Source organism: Oncorhynchus tshawytscha, linkage group LG10 (genome assembly GCF_018296145.1).
Source record: "Oncorhynchus tshawytscha isolate Ot180627B linkage group LG10, Otsh_v2.0, whole genome shotgun sequence".
Taxonomy (NCBI): domain Eukaryota; kingdom Metazoa; phylum Chordata; class Actinopteri; order Salmoniformes; family Salmonidae; genus Oncorhynchus; species Oncorhynchus tshawytscha.
The window spans coordinates 20,827,088-20,845,069 of record NC_056438.1 but is presented as its reverse complement, the minus strand read 5'-3'; the positions used below and the strand labels follow the sequence as shown (position 1 = coordinate 20,845,069).

Below are 17,982 nucleotides of genomic sequence, written 5' to 3'. Positions count from 1 at the left end.
GAATGCCCCTTTGCTTGACATCATTGGAAAATCAAAAGAAATCAGCCAAGACTTGAGAAAATAAATTCTAGACCTCCACAAGTCTGGTTCATCCTTGGGAGCAATTTCCAAATGCCTGATGGTACCATGTTAACCTGAACAAACAATAGTACGCAAGTATAAACACCATGGGACCACGCAGCCGTCATACCGCTCAGGAAGGTGATGCGTTCAGTCTCCTAGAGATGAACGTACTTTGGTGTGAAAAGTGCAAATCAATCCCAGAACAGCAAAGGACCTTGTGAAGATGCTGGAGAAAACCGGTACAAAAGTATCTATATCCACAGAAAAATGAGTCCTATATTGACATAACCTGAAAGGCTGCTCAGCAAGGAAGAAGCCACTGCTCCAAAACCGCCATAAAAATGGCAGACTACGGTTTGCAACTGAACATGGGGACAATGATTGTAGTTTTTTGGAGAAATGTCCTCTGGTCTGATGAAACCAAATTTGAACTGTTTGGCCATAATGACCATTGTTATGTTTGGAGGAAAAAGGGGGAGGCTTGCAAGCTGAAGAACACCATCCCAACTGTGAAGCACGGGGGTGGCAGCATCATGTTTTGTGGGTGCTTTGCTGCAGGAGGGACTAGTGCACTTCACAAAATAGATTGCATCATGAGGTAGGAAAATATGGATATATTGAAGCAACATCTCAAGACATCAGTCAGGAAGTTAAAGCTTGGTCGCAAATGGGTCTTCCAAATGGACATTGACCCCAAGCATCCTTCCAAAGTTGGAAAATTTGTGGGCAGAACTGAAAAAGCGCTTGGGAGCAAGGAGGCCTACAAATCTGACTCGGATACACCAGCTCTGTCAGGACGAATACGTCAAAATTCACCCAACTTATTGTGGGAAGCTTGTGGAAGGCTACCTAAAACCTTTGACCCAAGTTGAACAATTTAAAGGCAATGCTACCAAATACTAATTGATTGTATGTAAACTTCTGACCCACTGGGAATGTGATGAAAGAAATACAAGCTGAAATTCTCAACTATTATTCTGACATTTCACATTCTTAAAATAAAGTGGTGATCCTAACTGACCTGAGACGGATTTTTTTTACTAGGATTAAATGTCAGGAATTGTGACACTGAGTTTAAATGTATTTGACTAAGGTATATGTAAACTTCCGTCTTCAACTGTACACTACTCCCTTTCACTGACTGTCACCATGAGATTTGTCTGTCAGCTAGAGAACACCGCCTCAGGCAGCAGGACTATTAAGCCTTATGTTAGGGGTTGACACTCTTGGGTCTGTCTTGTGTTTTGCTGTGTTTCTTAGTAATTTCATTAGGGACTATGTTCTGGAAGTACACACACACACACACACACACAAGGGCTCTACACACTGACCTTTTTTTACAAGGAGCACGTGTGTGCCTAAGTTAATGTAGGTGCACACAGACAATTAGGAGCACAATGAAAAATGACATTCCAGGTCTCACAGCAAAATATTTTGGTGCATATATTCGAGTAAAATGGTTGCACTGTAGAGCCCTGCATGCACGTGCATTCAGAGGCCAGAGAAAGTGCTACGGGTAGTGGACTTGTTTCCTGTCATAAATCACATGACCGGAAGAGGGAGTTAGCTGATGTTGTAGTCTTTAAGGTGTCTCCTGTTTGTAAGATGGCTGACCGGTGTGTGTTTGATTGTTTGGCCTCTCTCCCTGTCCCCCTAAAAAGCTGGCAACCAGAGAGACAGCTGCCCTTCAGTGACGTGCGGCTGCCGCCTCCAGCCGACTACCACAAGGACATCGGCGAGGGAGAGGAGGTTGAGGTACGCCAGGCTGTTCATGTCATGTCACAAACCCCACTATCTCCCTCTAGGGTTGCGGAACTGCTTCTAGAAAAGTTCCAGGAATCTTCCAACTGGGATTTCTGGGGGGGGGGGTCGCGGTTTTCCCCCAGTGTTACTGTGATGTCATACAGAGTCCTGTACCATACATTAATCCATATCACTATCAACGGTCTAGTTTGCTTCCTCCGCCATGATTCCAGTCATAGCTGGAGATTACTACCCATGTGGCAGTTCCCTGCTAGTCCAGAGATTACCCAGAGTCCTGTTCACCATGGCAGCGTGATATAGAGAGAGATTAACCACGGTCCAATTTAGTCACGTGATTAGCCAGCTAGGATTCCATTCATCACAGCAGCACTCATTATCACCATTGAGACAAACTCATCTCATTGTCCATATAATTAATTTATATCTCATACATTCACAATTATCACTTTCCTATAAGTTTTTCACACCTGAAAGTGATGGTTTATGCTACATTGATTTCCAAAGAGAGATTCCCTCTTTTTGTAATTGTCCAGTTATATTCCTCTTATTGCTCTGGTACCATCCTTGCTATATGCATCCCTAAGCAGGAATTAGGGTTGCAAAATTATGGGAACTCTCAGGTTTCCTAGAACTTTTGTTTGGAAGATTCCTATATACAGGAGGAAATGGGCCTAAACAGGAAATCCAGAATTTTTAAACCAGGGACATAGTGGAAGTTTGCATCCCTTGCAGGTATAAACTCTGTCCAGTTTTAATCATCTCTCCTCTACCCCTCCCCAGGTGTACTCCAGGGCCAACGAGCAGGAGCCATGTGGCTGGTGGCTGGCCCGGGTGAGAATGATGAAGGGAGAGGTGAGTCAGGGACTGGTGAGTTAGGGGTTGGGTGCACGCTGGGGCCGGCATGGGGTCGGTGGGGGGGCACGGTGTGTGTTCGTAAGGAGTCAAGTTTCACTCTCTTTTGTGAACAGAGGCATGAAGAATATCTCATTCTCAACCAATACTTTAGCTATTTAGTCCTCTTTTCAACATCAAGATCAGTCCATGTTGTCATTTGGTGCACTCTCGTGTCATGTGCATGTTGTGTGATGAATCAGCGTTTTGCACACCCTCCTCATCCACTATGGGATATCCCTCAGTCATTCCTTGGCCAGACCGACCGACAGCAGTCTAGTGTAGGTTAATAGGGTCAGCTAAGGCAGCAGGAAGCGCATTGTTTTTAATGCAGGCTGGCCCATACTGTAGGGCCACCCAGACTATACACAGATTCTAGATTCCATATTGACCCCTACACCTGATGCACTTCTGTAGATCAGAAAGCATTCTCTAGGTGGAATTATGGGGGAAGTTTCACCTAGTCTATGAGAAGGAACTCGAAAGCAACTACCATTTGTTTTATACCTATTCAATCCTCTCAGATCTTCAGGAGTGGCGAGGTGTTTTCTTCCCGAGTCGGCCCCCTATTCCCTATATAGTGCACTACTTTTGACCGGAGCTCTGGGAATCAAATGGGAATCAAACAGGCAGACTGACTATGGGTCAGTAGGGTGAGACTGAGGTGTTTGTTATTGAGGCCTCGTGCTGTGTGACGCTAGATACGACAACTGCATTTGGATCCATGATAAAGCCCTGTTGGAATGTCTGATCTGTTTAGTGATGGTTTTAATACTGGTCTAAGAGCATGGCGTGTGGTGTGTTCCGTCTCTTTCTCCTCCCTCTTTCTCGCTCTCATTCTGAGCCAGAGGGGACAAGAAAAAGGGCTTGGTTCATCAATCAAATGAATAAAGGCTAAGCTGGATGAAATATTAAAGGGTGCCATTTTTGATTTATTTTCCTTAAAAACCCTATTAATCCTCAATGTGATGGAGAAATAAGTTGTCTGTGGTATGAATGCAGTCTTGGTCTTTTTTAGATTTGTTGCGGTGTTTGCTGACTAGGTAGTTGGGTAGTATAAACGTGTCTAGCCTGACTGAATATGGCTCCTCCATATTATTTGGCCCATATGTTCATATGGGTCGGTCTCTATTGATTAAATACTCTTCAGCACTACTTTTATTTCTGTTGCCATTTCTCTCTGAGAACCCTTGTCTCTATTTGAACCCTTCAGTTCTATGTCATCGAGTACGCAGCCTGCGACGCCACATACAACGAGATCGTCACACACGAACGCATCCGGCCCGTCAACCCCAACAGCCCCTCCTCCCGAAACTCCTTCCACAAGGTCCCCATCGCTGTCCCAGAAGACCTCCGGGACATGTGAGTGTCTGACCCTGGCACTGCACTACACCAGCCTCACCACTGGTGGCGCTGTAGCACTGCACTCAGACTGACCGTCTATGGGTGTTACTCCAATAGTCACTGGAGTATATTGCTTTGACATGAAATGGAAAACCTATTTCCTATTTAGTGCACTACTTTTGACTGTTCCGTCTCGTAGTGAACTATGTAGGTTATTCGGTGCTATTTGTGAGGGAGTTCTTATTACAGTTAAATACATTGAAATGTCATCTGACCTTTGTCGTGTTTGGCCAGGCCAATGCCACCTCTCTCAGTAGCTACATAGTGTGTTGTTATTGTTATGAGTAACTGTGGATTCACCCAGAGTTTATTGTTGGACCAACAGCTGTGCAAACGACAACATCCACAAAGACTTCAGGAAAGCCATCGGAGCCAACTGTATCTTCTACAGTGCAGCCTCACACGAGCTCACCGTGCTGGTCAGTATCACAACTACTGCTTCCAGGGCCTGTATTCACTAAGCTTCTCAGAGTAGGAGTGCTGATCTAGGATCAATTTAGCCTTTTTAGGTCATTCATAAGGTTATATGGACTGGGGGCTTGATCCTATATCAACACAACAACTACGACATGTTTTTAATACGGACCATAGTTTTGTCCTTTTTTCCTCTGTAAAAGTAGCTTTCTCACACTAATTCTCTCTTTCTCTAGTCAACGAACGAGACGTCAGTAAAGCGTGCTGCTCTCCTGAGCGACATGCACTTCCGCAGCATCCGTACCAAGCTCATGCTCATGTCCCGCAACGAAGAAGCCACTAAACACCTTGAGGTACAAATGCACATCATGTTCATTCAATTAAAATGTAACGTGGAGACCGGCCATCAAAATGTCGAGACATACACCCTTTTCTCCTTGCCCCCCAGACCAGTAAGCAGTTGGCGTCAGCATACCAGGAGGAGGTGAAGGTAAGGGAAGACCTGATGGGTCTGGCCATTGGCTCCCACGGTGCCAACATCCAGCAGGCCAGGAAGGTGCCCGGCGTCACCGCCATCGAACTGGAGGAGGAGAGCTGCACCTTCAGGATCTATGGAGAGGTGTGTGGGCGTGTCGTGTTTGTGCGTGTGTTTAGGTGAGAGAGAGGGGTCTTGGTGTGTGTGTCAGTCTTTGTCTCTGTGTATAATGGCTTGTTTGCATTGCAGACTCCAGAAGCAGTGAAACTGGCCAGGGTTTTCCTGGAGTTCAAAGAAGACTACTTCCAGGTGCCCAGGAACCTCGTAGGTGAGTTAACTTCTTGACGCACCCCATCCCGTTAGCGGGATAATTTTCAAAAACACCCGCTGAATTGCAGTGTGCGAAATTCAAATTAAATTACTAAACATATTTAATTTTCATGAAATCACAAGTGCAATATAGCAAAACACAGCTTAGCTTGTTGTTAATCTACCTGTCGTGTCAGATTTTGAAAATATGCTTTACAGCGAAAGCAAGCCAAGCGTTTGTGTTTATCGATCACTAGAAAAAAACATGAACACCTAGTATCAAAGTAGCTTGGTCACGAAAAGCAATGTTTTCACTCACGAGACTCCCAGTTACACAAATGTTCCCTTTGTTCCATGAAGATTATTTTTATATCCAAAATACTTCCATTTGTTTGGCGCGGTATGTTCAGAAATCCACAGGCTCGAGTTGTCACGACATTGCAGACGAAAATTCCAAATAGTATCCGTAATGTCCACAGAAACATGTCAAACGTTTTTTATAATCAATCCTCAGGTTGTTTTTAAAATATATAATCGATAATATATAAACCGGGACAATCACTTTTTCAATAGGAGAGGGAGAGACAATGGCTGCCCCACTCTGTTGCGCAAGCAAAACTCTGCGAACACCCAGCTATCCACTGACGCAATGTTATCTTTCTCGCTCATTTTTTCAAAATAAAAGCCTGAATCTATGTCTAAAGACTGTTGACACCTTGAGGAAGCCATAGGAAAAGGAATCTGGTTTGTATCCCTTTAAATGGAGCGAAGGCATGCTATGGAACATGGAGCTTTCAAAATAGAAGCCACTTCATGGTTTGATTTTCCTCCTGTTTTCGCCTGCCATATCAGTTCTGTTATACTCGCAGACAATATTTTGACAGTTTTGAAAACTTGAGTTTTCTATCCTAATCTGACAATTAAATGCATATTCTAGTTTCTGGGTCTGAGAAATAGGCAGTTTCAAATGGGTATGTTTTTCATCCCAAAAAAATAAAAATCCTCCTCCCTACACTCAACAAGTTAAAGCACATACCTGTGATTTAGTCAATCACAAAATGTCCTGTATATATACATACATGTATTGAGAAACATTGATACCATCTCAATTGTGCCATTGTTTTTAATTTTAATATAAACTTGACTCGTCCAACTATTCCTGACTCGTCCACTTTTTCTCTCCCCCCCTCCCTCTCTCCCAGGCAAAGTGATCGGCAAGAACGGAAAAGTCATTCAGGAGATCGTAGACAAGTCGGGTGTGGTTCGGGTCCGGATTGAGGGGGACAACGACAAAAAGCTTCCCCGGGAGGAGGTAGGCAGGCAGGGGGCTGGCAGAGAAGACACTGCCCCTAAACAAGAGGTGAATGGAGCGCTGCGGCCGCTCTAACAATAACCGTACCACAGTGTTAATTACCGCTTCTATGTTTTCACTGTCACCGCCATAGTCTTTGTCAAAATTCTGATCGCTTTCCCAACATTTCCAGAGATTCTGGTTGGAAGATTTCTGGAGTTAGGAGAGAATAAGCAGGAAATCCAGCAGTCCTTCAACTGGGATTTCTGTAAAACCATAAGCTCTGTCTACAGGCTGCCAGTTATCCCATTTCAGTTTCCACAGCATGTCTGTCTGTACGGCACCCGTTCTAGGGGGGTTGGCTGGGGTCTCATCGGTTGGTGTTTGTTGTTTAGTGTGCTTTCTTGTGATTGTGAGCGTACACGCAAGTTTTCTAAAATGTTTCCTTCAAAGAGAACCCTCTCTCATTCAGCATATTTCTACATCATCGTAAATACATCGGTTCTTTGGCCCTTGCGAAATGTACAAATGTCCATGACTAAACAGCAGGACTCTCCCTCCTCAAATCCATGACGCGCTCTCCACTAGTAAGTCTGCTCTACCAGTCTACTGTCTTAAATCCTCCTCTCCTCCTCTCCAGGGTATGGTCCCCTTCGTCTTTGTGGGAACTAAGGAGAACATCAGCAATGCCCAGGCCCTGCTGGAGTACCATGTGGCCTACCTACAGGTGAGACACACAAGCAGAAACCTGTACACAGACCACCAGACAAGTAATAGACACTCAACCCTCTAAGTATTCACTCCTCTTTTTCCACATTTTGTTACAGGCTGAATTGTATTAAATTGAGATTTAATGATGTCAAAGTGGAATTGTTTGTGGAAATGTTTAATAATGAATGTCGCTTTGAGTATGGTAAGTTACTAATGACATTTTTGATGGTGTATCAATGCACCCAGTCACTACAAAGATACGGGCATCCTTCCTAACTCAGTTGCCGGAAAGGAAGGAAACCGCTCAGGGAATTCACCACGAGGCCAATGTTGACGTTAAGACAGTGTGTTTAATGGCTGTAATGTGGGAGAACTGAGGTTTGGTCCACGTTATAGTCACAATACTAACCAAAATGACAGAGTGAAAAGGAAGCCTGTACAGAATAAAATGTTCCAAAACATGCATCCTTTTGCAAAATTGCACTAAATTAAAACTCAATGTCCTGGATACAAAGCTTTATATTTGGGGCAAACGCAACACATCACTGTGTACCACTCCATATTTTCAAGCATGTTGGTGGCTGCGATGTTATGGGTATGCTTGTCATCGGGGGGGGGTAAAAAAGAAAGAAAATAATGCTAAACAACAGACACTGGGAAACAAATGAACCTTTCAGAAGGACAATAACCTAAAACACAGGCCCAGTGTACACTGGGGTTGCTTACCAAGGCGACATTATGTTCCTGAGTGGCATAGTTTTGATTTAAATCACATAAACCCAAGACTTCAAAATGGCTGTCAAGCAATGTTCATTAACCAACTTCACAGAGCTTAAATAATTTAAAAGAATAATGTGCAAATATTGTACAATCCAGGTGTGCAAAAAGCTCTTAGACTTTCCCTGAAAGACTGTCAGCTGTAATCTCTGCCAAAGTTGATTCTAATCTGTATTGATTTAGGGGTTTGAATACTTATGTAAATTTGATTTCTCTATTTCATTTTCAATAAATTTGCAGGAATGTCTCAACATGTTTTCACTTTGTTATTATGGGGTATTGTGTGTAGCTTGAATTCAGGCTGTAACAGAACAATGTGGAGTAAGTCGAGGGGTATGAATTCTTTCTCAAGGCACAGTAAATGTTGACCCTATATGCCTCTGAATATCTAGAGTAAACCTAGGCACTGTGACTGGGCCAATGGCCTGAATATACACGCATGGTAGGCGTTCCCCTTACCCACAGTTCTAGGATCAATTTACCCTCCCCCATAACCATAGAAGGCAATTAATATCTGACCCTGAATCAGGAGCAAGAGTTTCTAATCTACCTACTTGTGAATATGGGAAACTAGTGTCTTCCAATAGGTGATGTACTGTACACTGTATGGGGACTTGTGGGGTGGGTGGGGGTTCCAGATCATTTCAGTGGTCACCTGTCCCCCCTCCATCCACCATTTACCTCCATGTGAAAGCTGCTGAGAGTAGCTCCGTTTTACCCTTACCCTGCGTGCTTTTATAAATAGTCCCCTGCTCAGTGTTGGGAAGAGGGGGTAGCGGTGTAGATTACAGGTTATCTGGACCCTAGCCTCCCAAAATAACACCTCTACCCATCCTTGCACCCCCTTGCTCCTGGTCAGCCACCTCCCTCAAGGGTCAGCTGTTCAGCAGCTGTTGCATTCTGAAGTGACACCCTCAGCCACCTCACCAAAAGGTCCCAGTGAACTGCTGTCAGTGTACTTGATCCCCAGCCCTTACACTCCTAAACTGATCCGGCTACCCACCGTCTTGCCCACACTGCAGAACTGAAAAAGATATGTCAGTCTTGAAAAGGCTTTTTTCCTTCTCCTCAGATACTGAAATTTCACGTGTAACTTTTGCAGTATGGCCCGTAAAGCTCCCGACAAAAGTAGTGCACAATATAGGGAATGTGATGCCGTTTTGGGATGGGTCCTGTATGTTTCAAAATAAATGTTTGCCAGCCCACAAGGTCCAGGCTCTTTGCCCACACAAGATATTCTTTCTGTCTATGTTGTAATGAAAGAAGACGAGTCGGCGGCCAGTACTTTCCAATAAACTTCAGTGGACTATTAACAGAATATATTTATTTAAGAATACATATGGGAGCAGTTAGCATAGTGCATCAGGACCCCCAACTACAACGCGTTTCAGCTAGTCTTCCTCAGGCAGCGTATGTTCTAACGTGCTCTGCCCTATAGGAATGTGTCTAGGATGTACACTACCGTTCAAACGTTTGAGGTCACTTAGAAATGTCTTTAAAAAAACACATTTTCATCCATTAAAATAACATTGAGTTGATCAGACATTGTTGTAAATGACTATTGTAGCTGGAAATGGCAGTTTCTTTTTTTTAATGGAATTTCTACATCGGTGTACACAGGCCCATTATCAGCAACCATCACTCCTGTGTTCCAGTGGCACGTTGTTTTAGCTAATCCAAGTTTATCATTATAAAAGGCTAATTGATCATTAGAAAACCCTTTTGCAAATGTGTTAGCACAGCTGAAAACTGTTCTGATAAAAGAAGCAATAGAACTGTCCTTTAGACTAGTTGAGTATCTGGCGCATCAGCATTTATGAGTTCGATTACAGGCTCAAAATGTCCAGAAACAAAGAACCAACTTCTGAAACTCATCAGTCTATTATTGTTCTGAGAAATGAAGGCTATTCCATGCGAGAAATGTACGAGATCTTCAGTTTCTTGGCCAACGCCATGTACTACACCCTTCACAGAACAGCTCAAACTGGCTCTAAGCAGGATAGAGAGTGGGACACCCCAGAGCACAATTGAGAAAGAGAACAAGTACATTAGTGTCTTGTTTGAGAAACAGACGCCTCAAGTCCTCAACTGGCAGCTTCATTAAATGGTACCCGCAAAACACCAGTCTCAACGTCAACAGTGAAGAGGCGACTCCGGGATGCTGGCCTTCTAGGCAGAGTTGCAAAGAAATAGCCATATCTCAGACTCTCAGACTGGCCAATGAAAATAAAAGATTAAGATGGGCAAAAGAACACAGACACTGGACAAACGAACTCTGCCTAGAAGGCCAGCATCCCGGAGTCGCCTCTTCACTGTTGACGTTGAGACTGGTGTTTTGCGGGTACCATTTAATGAAGCTGAAATGGAAGGAGTATCAGACCACTGCAAATCTACCAAGACCTGGCCGTCCCTCTAAACTTTCAGCTCATACAAGGAGAAGACTGATCAGAGATGCAGCCAAGAGGCCCATGATCACTCTGGATGAACTGCAGAGATCTACAGCTGAGGTGGGAGACTCTGTCCATAGGACAACAATCATTCGTATATTGCACAAATCTGGCCTTTATGGAAGAGTGGCAAGAAGAAAGCCATTTCTTAAAGATATCCATAAAAAGTGTTGTTTAAAGTTTGCCACAAGCCACCTGGGAGACACACCAAACATGTGGAAGAAGGTGCTCTGGTCAGATGAAACCAAAATTGAACTTTTTGGCAACAATGCAAAACGTTATGTTTGGCGTAAAAGCAACACAGCTCATCACCCTGACCACACCATCCCCACTGTCAAACATGGTGGTGGCAGCATCATGGTTTGGGCCTGCTTTTCTTCAGCAGGGACAGGGAAGATGGTTAAAATTGATGGGAAGATGGATGGAGCCAAATACAGGACCATTCTGGAAGAAAACCTGATGGAGTCTGCAAAAGACCTGAGACTGGGACGGAGATTTGTCTTCCAACAAGACAATGATCCAAAACATAAAGCAAAATCTACAATGGAATGGTTCAAAAATAAACATATCCAGGTGTTAGAATGGCCAAGTCAAAGTCCAGACCTGAATCCAATCGAGAATCTGTGGAAAGAACTGAAAACTGCTGTTCACAAATGCTCTCCATCCAACCTCACTGAGCTCGAGCTGTTTTGCAAGGAGGAATAGGAAAACATTTCAGTCTCTCGATGTGCAAAACTGATAGAGACATACCCCAAGCGACTTACAGCTGTAATCGCAGCAAAAGGTGGCGCTACAAAGTATTAACTTAAGGGGGCTAAATAATTTTGCACTCCCAATTTTTCCGTTTTTGATTTGTTAAAAAAGTTTGAAATATCCAATAAATGTCGTTCCACTTCATGATTGTGTCCCACTTGTTGTTGATTCTTCACAAAAAAATAGTTTTATATCTTTGTTTGAAGCCTGAAATGTGACAAAAGGTCGCAAAGTTCAAGGGGGCCAAATACTTTCGCAAGGCACTGTACACTGCCCAATAGGAATGAGTCTAGGATGTAAGTTCTAACATGTACTTCTGTCTCTAACAGGAAGTGGAGCAGCTGCGTCTGGAGCGGCTGCAGATTGACGAGCAGCTCCGTCAGATCGGGGTGGGTTATCGTGCTCCCCCTAGTCGGGTCGGGGGCACAGGCCCCGGGGACAGGGAGAAGGGCTACCTGACGGACGAGAGCAGCAACTCCACCAACCTCCACACCTCCCGCATCTACGGAGGCCGCGGCCGAGGGCGCAGGCCCTCCAACAGCCAGTACTCTGGATATGGTGACTATACAACTCCTTTGATCCCTCCCTGTTTATGACAGATTCTGACTTAACAAACCTGGCATGCTTCTTATCTGAATAATTCAATTTCCGTTCTGGGTTGTTAGTTGTTGGTTCTGTGTGATATTAGTTGTTTGCAGGCTACACTCTGTCAATAGTCTTCAGGGACGATGATCTGGTTAAATTTTGAGCTTTGCTGCAGTGAACACCAACTAGTCTGACTCTACTAGGAGAACACCCTCTCTCATGGGTTTGCTCATGAGTTGACTGGTACATACTTAGACTACCGGTAGAACATCCCACGTATGGTGGGAGGTAACTTAGCGTTCAGAGCGTTGGTCTCGTAATCCCCGAGCCGACTAGGATGAAAAATTGGTCCATCTGCCCTTGAGCAAGGATCTTAAACCTAATTGCTCCAGGGTCGCTGTTAGTAATGACTGATCCCTGGCCGTGAGTGGGATATTTAAAAAAAGTCCTCCATTTTACACCACACACGGTACAGGTTACACACTTGTACATGTGTGAAACAGGACAAATATAATCACCCTCTATTTGACATAGACCCCACCCTGCATCTTCCTCTTTCCTCATGCACACCCTCTCTTTATCCTCTGTTTTTGCTCATCCCTTGTTCTATACCATTGTTTTTATGCTGTATGTTTCTGTCTGTGTTACAGGTACCAACTCTGAGCAGTCCAACGCCTCTGAGCCTGAGGACCTCAATGAGCGTGACCAGCGTCCACGGGGCGTGGGTGGAGATGAGCGAGGCTCCCGCCGGGGTGGCAGGGGCCGTGGATCCAACACCGGACGTGGCCGCGGAGGACCCGCCTCACGACCTTCCAACTCAATCAGCTCCGGTACAACACGGGGGGATAATAGTCCAAGCTAGGGTACTGAGTTGTATTCATTAAGCACCAAATGGAAGATAACGGACGGAATTAGGGAAGTACTGCCTGAACTTGTCCAATAAGAAACGCTCGTTTGTATATTTCGCAGCAAATCGTTTTTCTACAGTTAGCCCTAATGAATCGGACCCGGGTGATATTGGCATCTTCCAGGTCAAACCCCATGGTCTAGTTGTTTCTCATAACTGGAAGGTGGTGCAGTTTGATGTTGTAGGCCTCATCTTCCCATGTCTCTCACGTTCCCTCATTTTCTCTCCCCTGTCCAGTGCTGAAGGACCCGGACAGCAACCCGTTCTCCCTGCTGGAGGGTGAGAGTGAGCAGGGTGACACAGATGCCAGTGAGGGGGTGGGAGAGGTAGACCTCAGGAGACGCTCTCGCCGTCGCCGCAATGACCAGGAGCCCAGTGTGATGGACGCCGCTGCCACAGAGTCAGACAGCCAGGCCGGACCCAATGAGAATGGACTGGGTAGGAGGGCTTGAGGCTTAATTTTGTAGAACGCCAGATGGTTATGCTGTGAGACTAGGTTGAAGTATAATGTTTATTTTCTCAGACTTCCTATCCATTATAAAAATATTTTTTTACCAGATGAGCAGGGCAGACCCCAGCGCCGCAACAGGAGCCGCCGTCGCCGTAACCGTGGCAATCACCCAGAGGGAGGATCCGCCAGCTGTGACAGACTGCCAGTTGAAGGTGAGTAGTGTGTCAGACCGTCCCTCCATGTTGTCAGTCTGGACCTTGGATAGATTTCTATTCTCTACCCTATCCTTCCTTAGTCTGATCCCCTCACTGTGCAGCGCTGGGGTTGTCATTATACTGGATCTCGTGGTTACATCACTTTTCTCTGGGTTGATTTTGTTCTGCAGTGACCGTGGCGGACTACATCTCCCGCGCCGAGTCCCAGAGCCGACAGACCCTTCCCCAGGAAACACTTGCTGCTCCCGAGCTCAAGGTATGCGCACACACACACACGAAGATGTCAGCTTTTAGTGTTCCTGTTAAACTGACCATTTCCCTCCCCTGCTCTCCTTCCTCAGGAGAACGGGAGCAGTGCCAAGAGGGACGAGCACATGGCCCCCTCCAAGCGTTCCCCTAGCAACGGCATGGCCACACCCAGCGAGACCCTTGTCAACGGCGTCTCGTAGAGGACTAGGCCTCGCCCCCTAAAAACCCACGTCTAGAGCAAGACTTCATGGCAAACTCTGTCCCTGCTTGCATTTACTTAAACCTTAAAACAGATGAGTGAAAAACGACAAAATACCAGATTCATACTACTATGAGAGAGAGGGGGGAGAGAGTACATAAAAACGACAAAAGCATCTTAAAAACACACGTAATGGTGTATGTTATCCTATCTATCAGTACTTAGTGCTTATTTAAATAAAAAACACCTAGCTTGCCAGAAAATAGCTGGTGGATACGACTTGATTTTTAAAGAAATAACAAACACAGGATGGGACTTTATTTTTTATTTTTTTTGCAAGTTTTTGTTTTATTTTGATGTTATCACTGGTTTGGACTTTTGGCCGCTCTCCCATTCAAACAGACATGTCTTTTACCAGTCTTAAGGTCCGGAGGATAGATGATGCTAGCTGGAGGATAGGAGGGATGGGCGGACGAGTCCAAGAGGTGAAGAACAAGCGTCAGGCGTGTTACGTTACGTACCCTGGCCTAAACGTCAGTTGGTGATGATGGACAGAAAGTCAAACAGATGTGATTATTGATAGACATTGTGCCTTGAATTTGAAAAAAAAAAAAAACGAGTTTGTTTTTGTTTCACAGGAAAGAGGTTTTTCTTTGAGAAGAGAACAGACCAGTAGCGAGGGAAGGGGGAGTTAAATGATTGCAGAGGTATTAACTGTGGTAATACAGAAAAGAACGAGGGAACGAATGACTGGCCAGAGAGTCTGGTGCCAAACAAGAAACTCAAGGCTCTTGTCCTCCCTAAGAGTGGACTGGACAGCGTTTGGGCTGTGTGTGTGTATGTGATGTATGTATGTATGTATGTATGTACGTGTGCACAGTTGAGAGCTGGCAACCCTGGGTCAGTGATGAGTTCACAATGGCAGGTGAGGCCACTATTGGCTGGGAGGATAGGAAGGGGTGTTGTGTCACTTCCCCTCTCCCTTGCTTGACGCTCGTGTCCGGGGCTGGTCCTACACACAGCCTTTCAGACTGACAGACAAGGAAATAGATTGAGTACTTGATTAGTCGATGGATTTAGACTGTAAACAAAACTTCACAGTGCCTCTTTCTCCGGGCCTACTGGCTGTGTGGAATAGGGAGGTAGGGTAACATGGCGCTGTAGCTCCCAGCCACACTAACAAACGCCTGGGTGAACCGCAGCATGGGAGACCCAACGCACACGCCATGGTGACCACGAGATGGAGGGTGGTAGACTGTAGAAGGCTGGCCACGTTGTTTCACCCTTCTAGAGGGTCTGCGTGGCGTGCGGGGAGTGAGGAGACTGACTGTGACGAGCGCAGCTTCAAAAGAGATGAGGAGAGCTATACACACGCACGGTTACACACAGATGCACAAACTGCAACCGCAACACGACACTGTTGCAATTCAGTCACGGGCGGTGGGGTGCAGTCAGTGTGGTCGCCCCACGTTATGTTCGGAGGAGACGTGAGTGTTTTTGAGATTAACTAACTATAAGCAAGGTGGTTGTCCTGTTCTTAAAAGGTAGCGGGCGAGGGGCGTGAGGGAGGAGACTCAAACTCTTATTGGCTTGTGGGCTCATGTTGTTACTGTCGTCTTGGTTACCTCTCAACTACTTTTGTTCTTTCCACATCATAGAAAATGTGAAATAAAATGGAAGTGAAATCAACTGTCTGAGATGAACTGATTGATTTCTTCTGTCTGAGTTTGCGCTCTATTTTTCTAAATCGATAAACAAGCTAATTTGCATGATCATTTAGCAGTAGCTTTGCATGAGGGAGAGGGTCACGTTTCAGCTTCACCATTACGTCATCCACTACTAGAACTGCTGCTAATGTCCACATCGAATGTGTTTAAGAATCCATACCTTGGAGCAGGGCTCCAATGTTGTTCCTGGAGAACTACCATCCTGTAGGCAGGCTTTTGCTCCTTCCAGGCGGTAACTCCAGAACCAGGGTTGGAGAGCCCTGCCTTAGACACTTTAGTACTGTAGTGGCTTCTCTGACTACCTTTCCACCACTCATTGACCCACAAGATGGCTGCCTTTTTTACTGGTATGACTAAGAATAGAATTAGCCCCATTTCTTACTCTTAAGTATTACAATATGTTTTTAACACAAACCTGGCACATCAGTGTTCTCACAGCCACAAGTATTGAGTGGGATGAGGTGTGTTTACTGGATTAAAAAACTGGATTGTGTTGCCCCCTTTTGGTTAAACTGTCTTTCTGTGTCATGGTATGAGAGCAGAGCACTGATTATTTCAAATAATGAATTCAGTTGTGCATGCCTGCATGTGGGATTAAATGACCGATTGAACACTTAATGTATTGTTTGTGTGAAACGTATACCTCACTTGTCTATACTGTATCTCCCTCTCTTGGCTCCCTGTATCCCTGTCTTTCTGGTTGGGGAGAATGTTGACGTTTGTGTATGTTAGTAGTACTGTTTAGGTACTGTCAACTCTTCACTCTGTGTCAGGTTGTCTCTGGTCTTCTCACTCATGTTCTGATGGCAATAAAGGACTTTTCATTGTTTGATACATTTTTACGTATTTGTCCCTTGGGCTAAATCAGGAGTCGCTGAAATACAAAAGACAGTAACATAGATTGAATAGTCTAGATTAATTCCAACCTTTTGAAATGATTCCTTTGTCTATTACAGCAGCCTATGCTGATAATGTTTCTACAAACACAGTGCTAAACCCTCATTTCAGTCCTAATATTGTTACAGAGCATTTAGCTCTCTGGTTCAGTGCTCTCCAACCTTGTTCCTGAAGGGCTACTGTCCTGTAGATTAGGCTGAAACCCTAATCTAGCGCACCTGATTCTAATAATTAGCTGGTTGATAAACGGAACCAGGTTAGTTCCAACTGGGTTTGGATTGAACGCCTACAGAAGTATCGTGCTCCAGGAACAGGGTTGGAGAGCCCTGTTCTAGAGTGACTCATGACTGTTCCAGAGGCAGCAGGGCGCCCTGGGTCTCAAATTGCACCTTATTTTCCCTATATGCCTCAAACTCCGCTCTGGACCTTGAAGCCAGGTTCCACTGCAAATTTTTGTTCCCCTCTTATCAGGGACTGATTTAAACCTGGTCCAGGTGTGTGCAGTTAATTGTCAGGTATAATTATTCATGAAACTTTGTCTAGCCCGAAGGTTGAAAAACGTCTGACGTCCCAGATTTGAGTAAAGTAGGTTGTGTGTTACATACGACCTCCTATACGTTTTGTTTTAAAGCAGTTAGGTGGCAGACCGCAATTAGTCCACTAGGGGCAAGTGTACATTTCAAGGGTAAACCTGTTCATAATAGAATGAGTTTCGACAGTTTATCTGAGGCTCTCAGAGGAAGGAAGAGGTACACCACTGTCTCAACATATTTTGCAATCATTCCGTACACCCGTTTGAAAAACATCGGCTGCTAGGCGTTGACATTTTAACGTAGTTGTCGTTAATGTGTAAATTGGGATTCAAAACTGATAGGATAAACATTGATACAAATGGGTGGCTCAGGATCTGATGAACAGGACTGAAAAGTGCGCCGTTGTAACCCGCAGATCAGTGTGGACTGTAGCGCTACATTCCAAATGTCACCCTATTTGTCTGGTCAAAACTAGTGCATTTGGGACAGAACCTCTCGACCCAACTTTACCACTTCTCTGTTCAGTTTAGCATGAAACCAGTTCTCAGCCAGGTCTCATAGACGAGACGTAACATAGTAAATGTAAATCCTTGACACTCAAATGAGTATGGTTTCTTTTACATGTGGTACGTTTGGTATAAGATCTATGGTTACTTCAGGAAAAAATGGAAGTTGGGTGGTTGGCTGGGCATATAACATGAATGTCTAGCAACCCAAAGGTTGTGAGTTCGAATGTTGTCACGGACAACTTTAGCATTTCCGCAAATGTTCGAGTATTTATTACTTTTTTAGCTACTTTGCAACTACTTAGTATGTTCGCTAATCCTTCCCCTAACCTTAACCCTGTAACATATCATACTAAATAGAGTGTTTTGGTTTACATACAGAATAATACGAATTGCTCTTTGACCAGGTTGGTG

The 17,982-nt window shown here is 44.8% G+C and overlaps 1 protein-coding gene across 4 annotated transcripts in view; it reads left to right on the top strand.

Annotated features, from left to right (window-relative positions):
• LOC112259910 (fragile X mental retardation syndrome-related protein 1) overlaps window positions 1-16,466 on the top strand; it is a 33,452-nt gene extending 16,986 nt beyond the window's left edge. The window contains exons 3-17 of one of the 4 annotated variants that reach the window (XM_024434608.2): window positions 1,725-1,818; window positions 2,608-2,679; window positions 3,932-4,080; window positions 4,448-4,541; window positions 4,773-4,889; window positions 4,985-5,155; window positions 5,261-5,339; window positions 6,523-6,632; window positions 7,252-7,338; window positions 11,629-11,857; window positions 12,535-12,714; window positions 13,029-13,229; window positions 13,350-13,454; window positions 13,628-13,713; window positions 13,799-16,466. In XM_024434608.2, the coding sequence (XP_024290376.1) occupies window positions 1,725-1,818; window positions 2,608-2,679; window positions 3,932-4,080; window positions 4,448-4,541; window positions 4,773-4,889; window positions 4,985-5,155; window positions 5,261-5,339; window positions 6,523-6,632; window positions 7,252-7,338; window positions 11,629-11,857; window positions 12,535-12,714; window positions 13,029-13,229; window positions 13,350-13,454; window positions 13,628-13,713; window positions 13,799-13,906 (1,882 nt within the window). In that variant the 3' untranslated portion in view covers window positions 13,907-16,466. Of the gene's footprint in view, window positions 1-1,724; window positions 1,819-2,607; window positions 2,695-3,931; window positions 4,081-4,447; window positions 4,542-4,772; window positions 4,890-4,984; window positions 5,156-5,260; window positions 5,340-6,522; window positions 6,681-7,251; window positions 7,339-11,628; window positions 11,858-12,534; window positions 12,715-13,028; window positions 13,230-13,349; window positions 13,455-13,627; window positions 13,714-13,798 lie in introns of all 4 variants that reach the window. The other 3 variants (XM_024434605.2, XM_024434607.2, XM_024434604.2) reach the window with 3 other exon arrangements.
• Window positions 16,467-17,982: the final 1,516 nt, after the last annotated feature.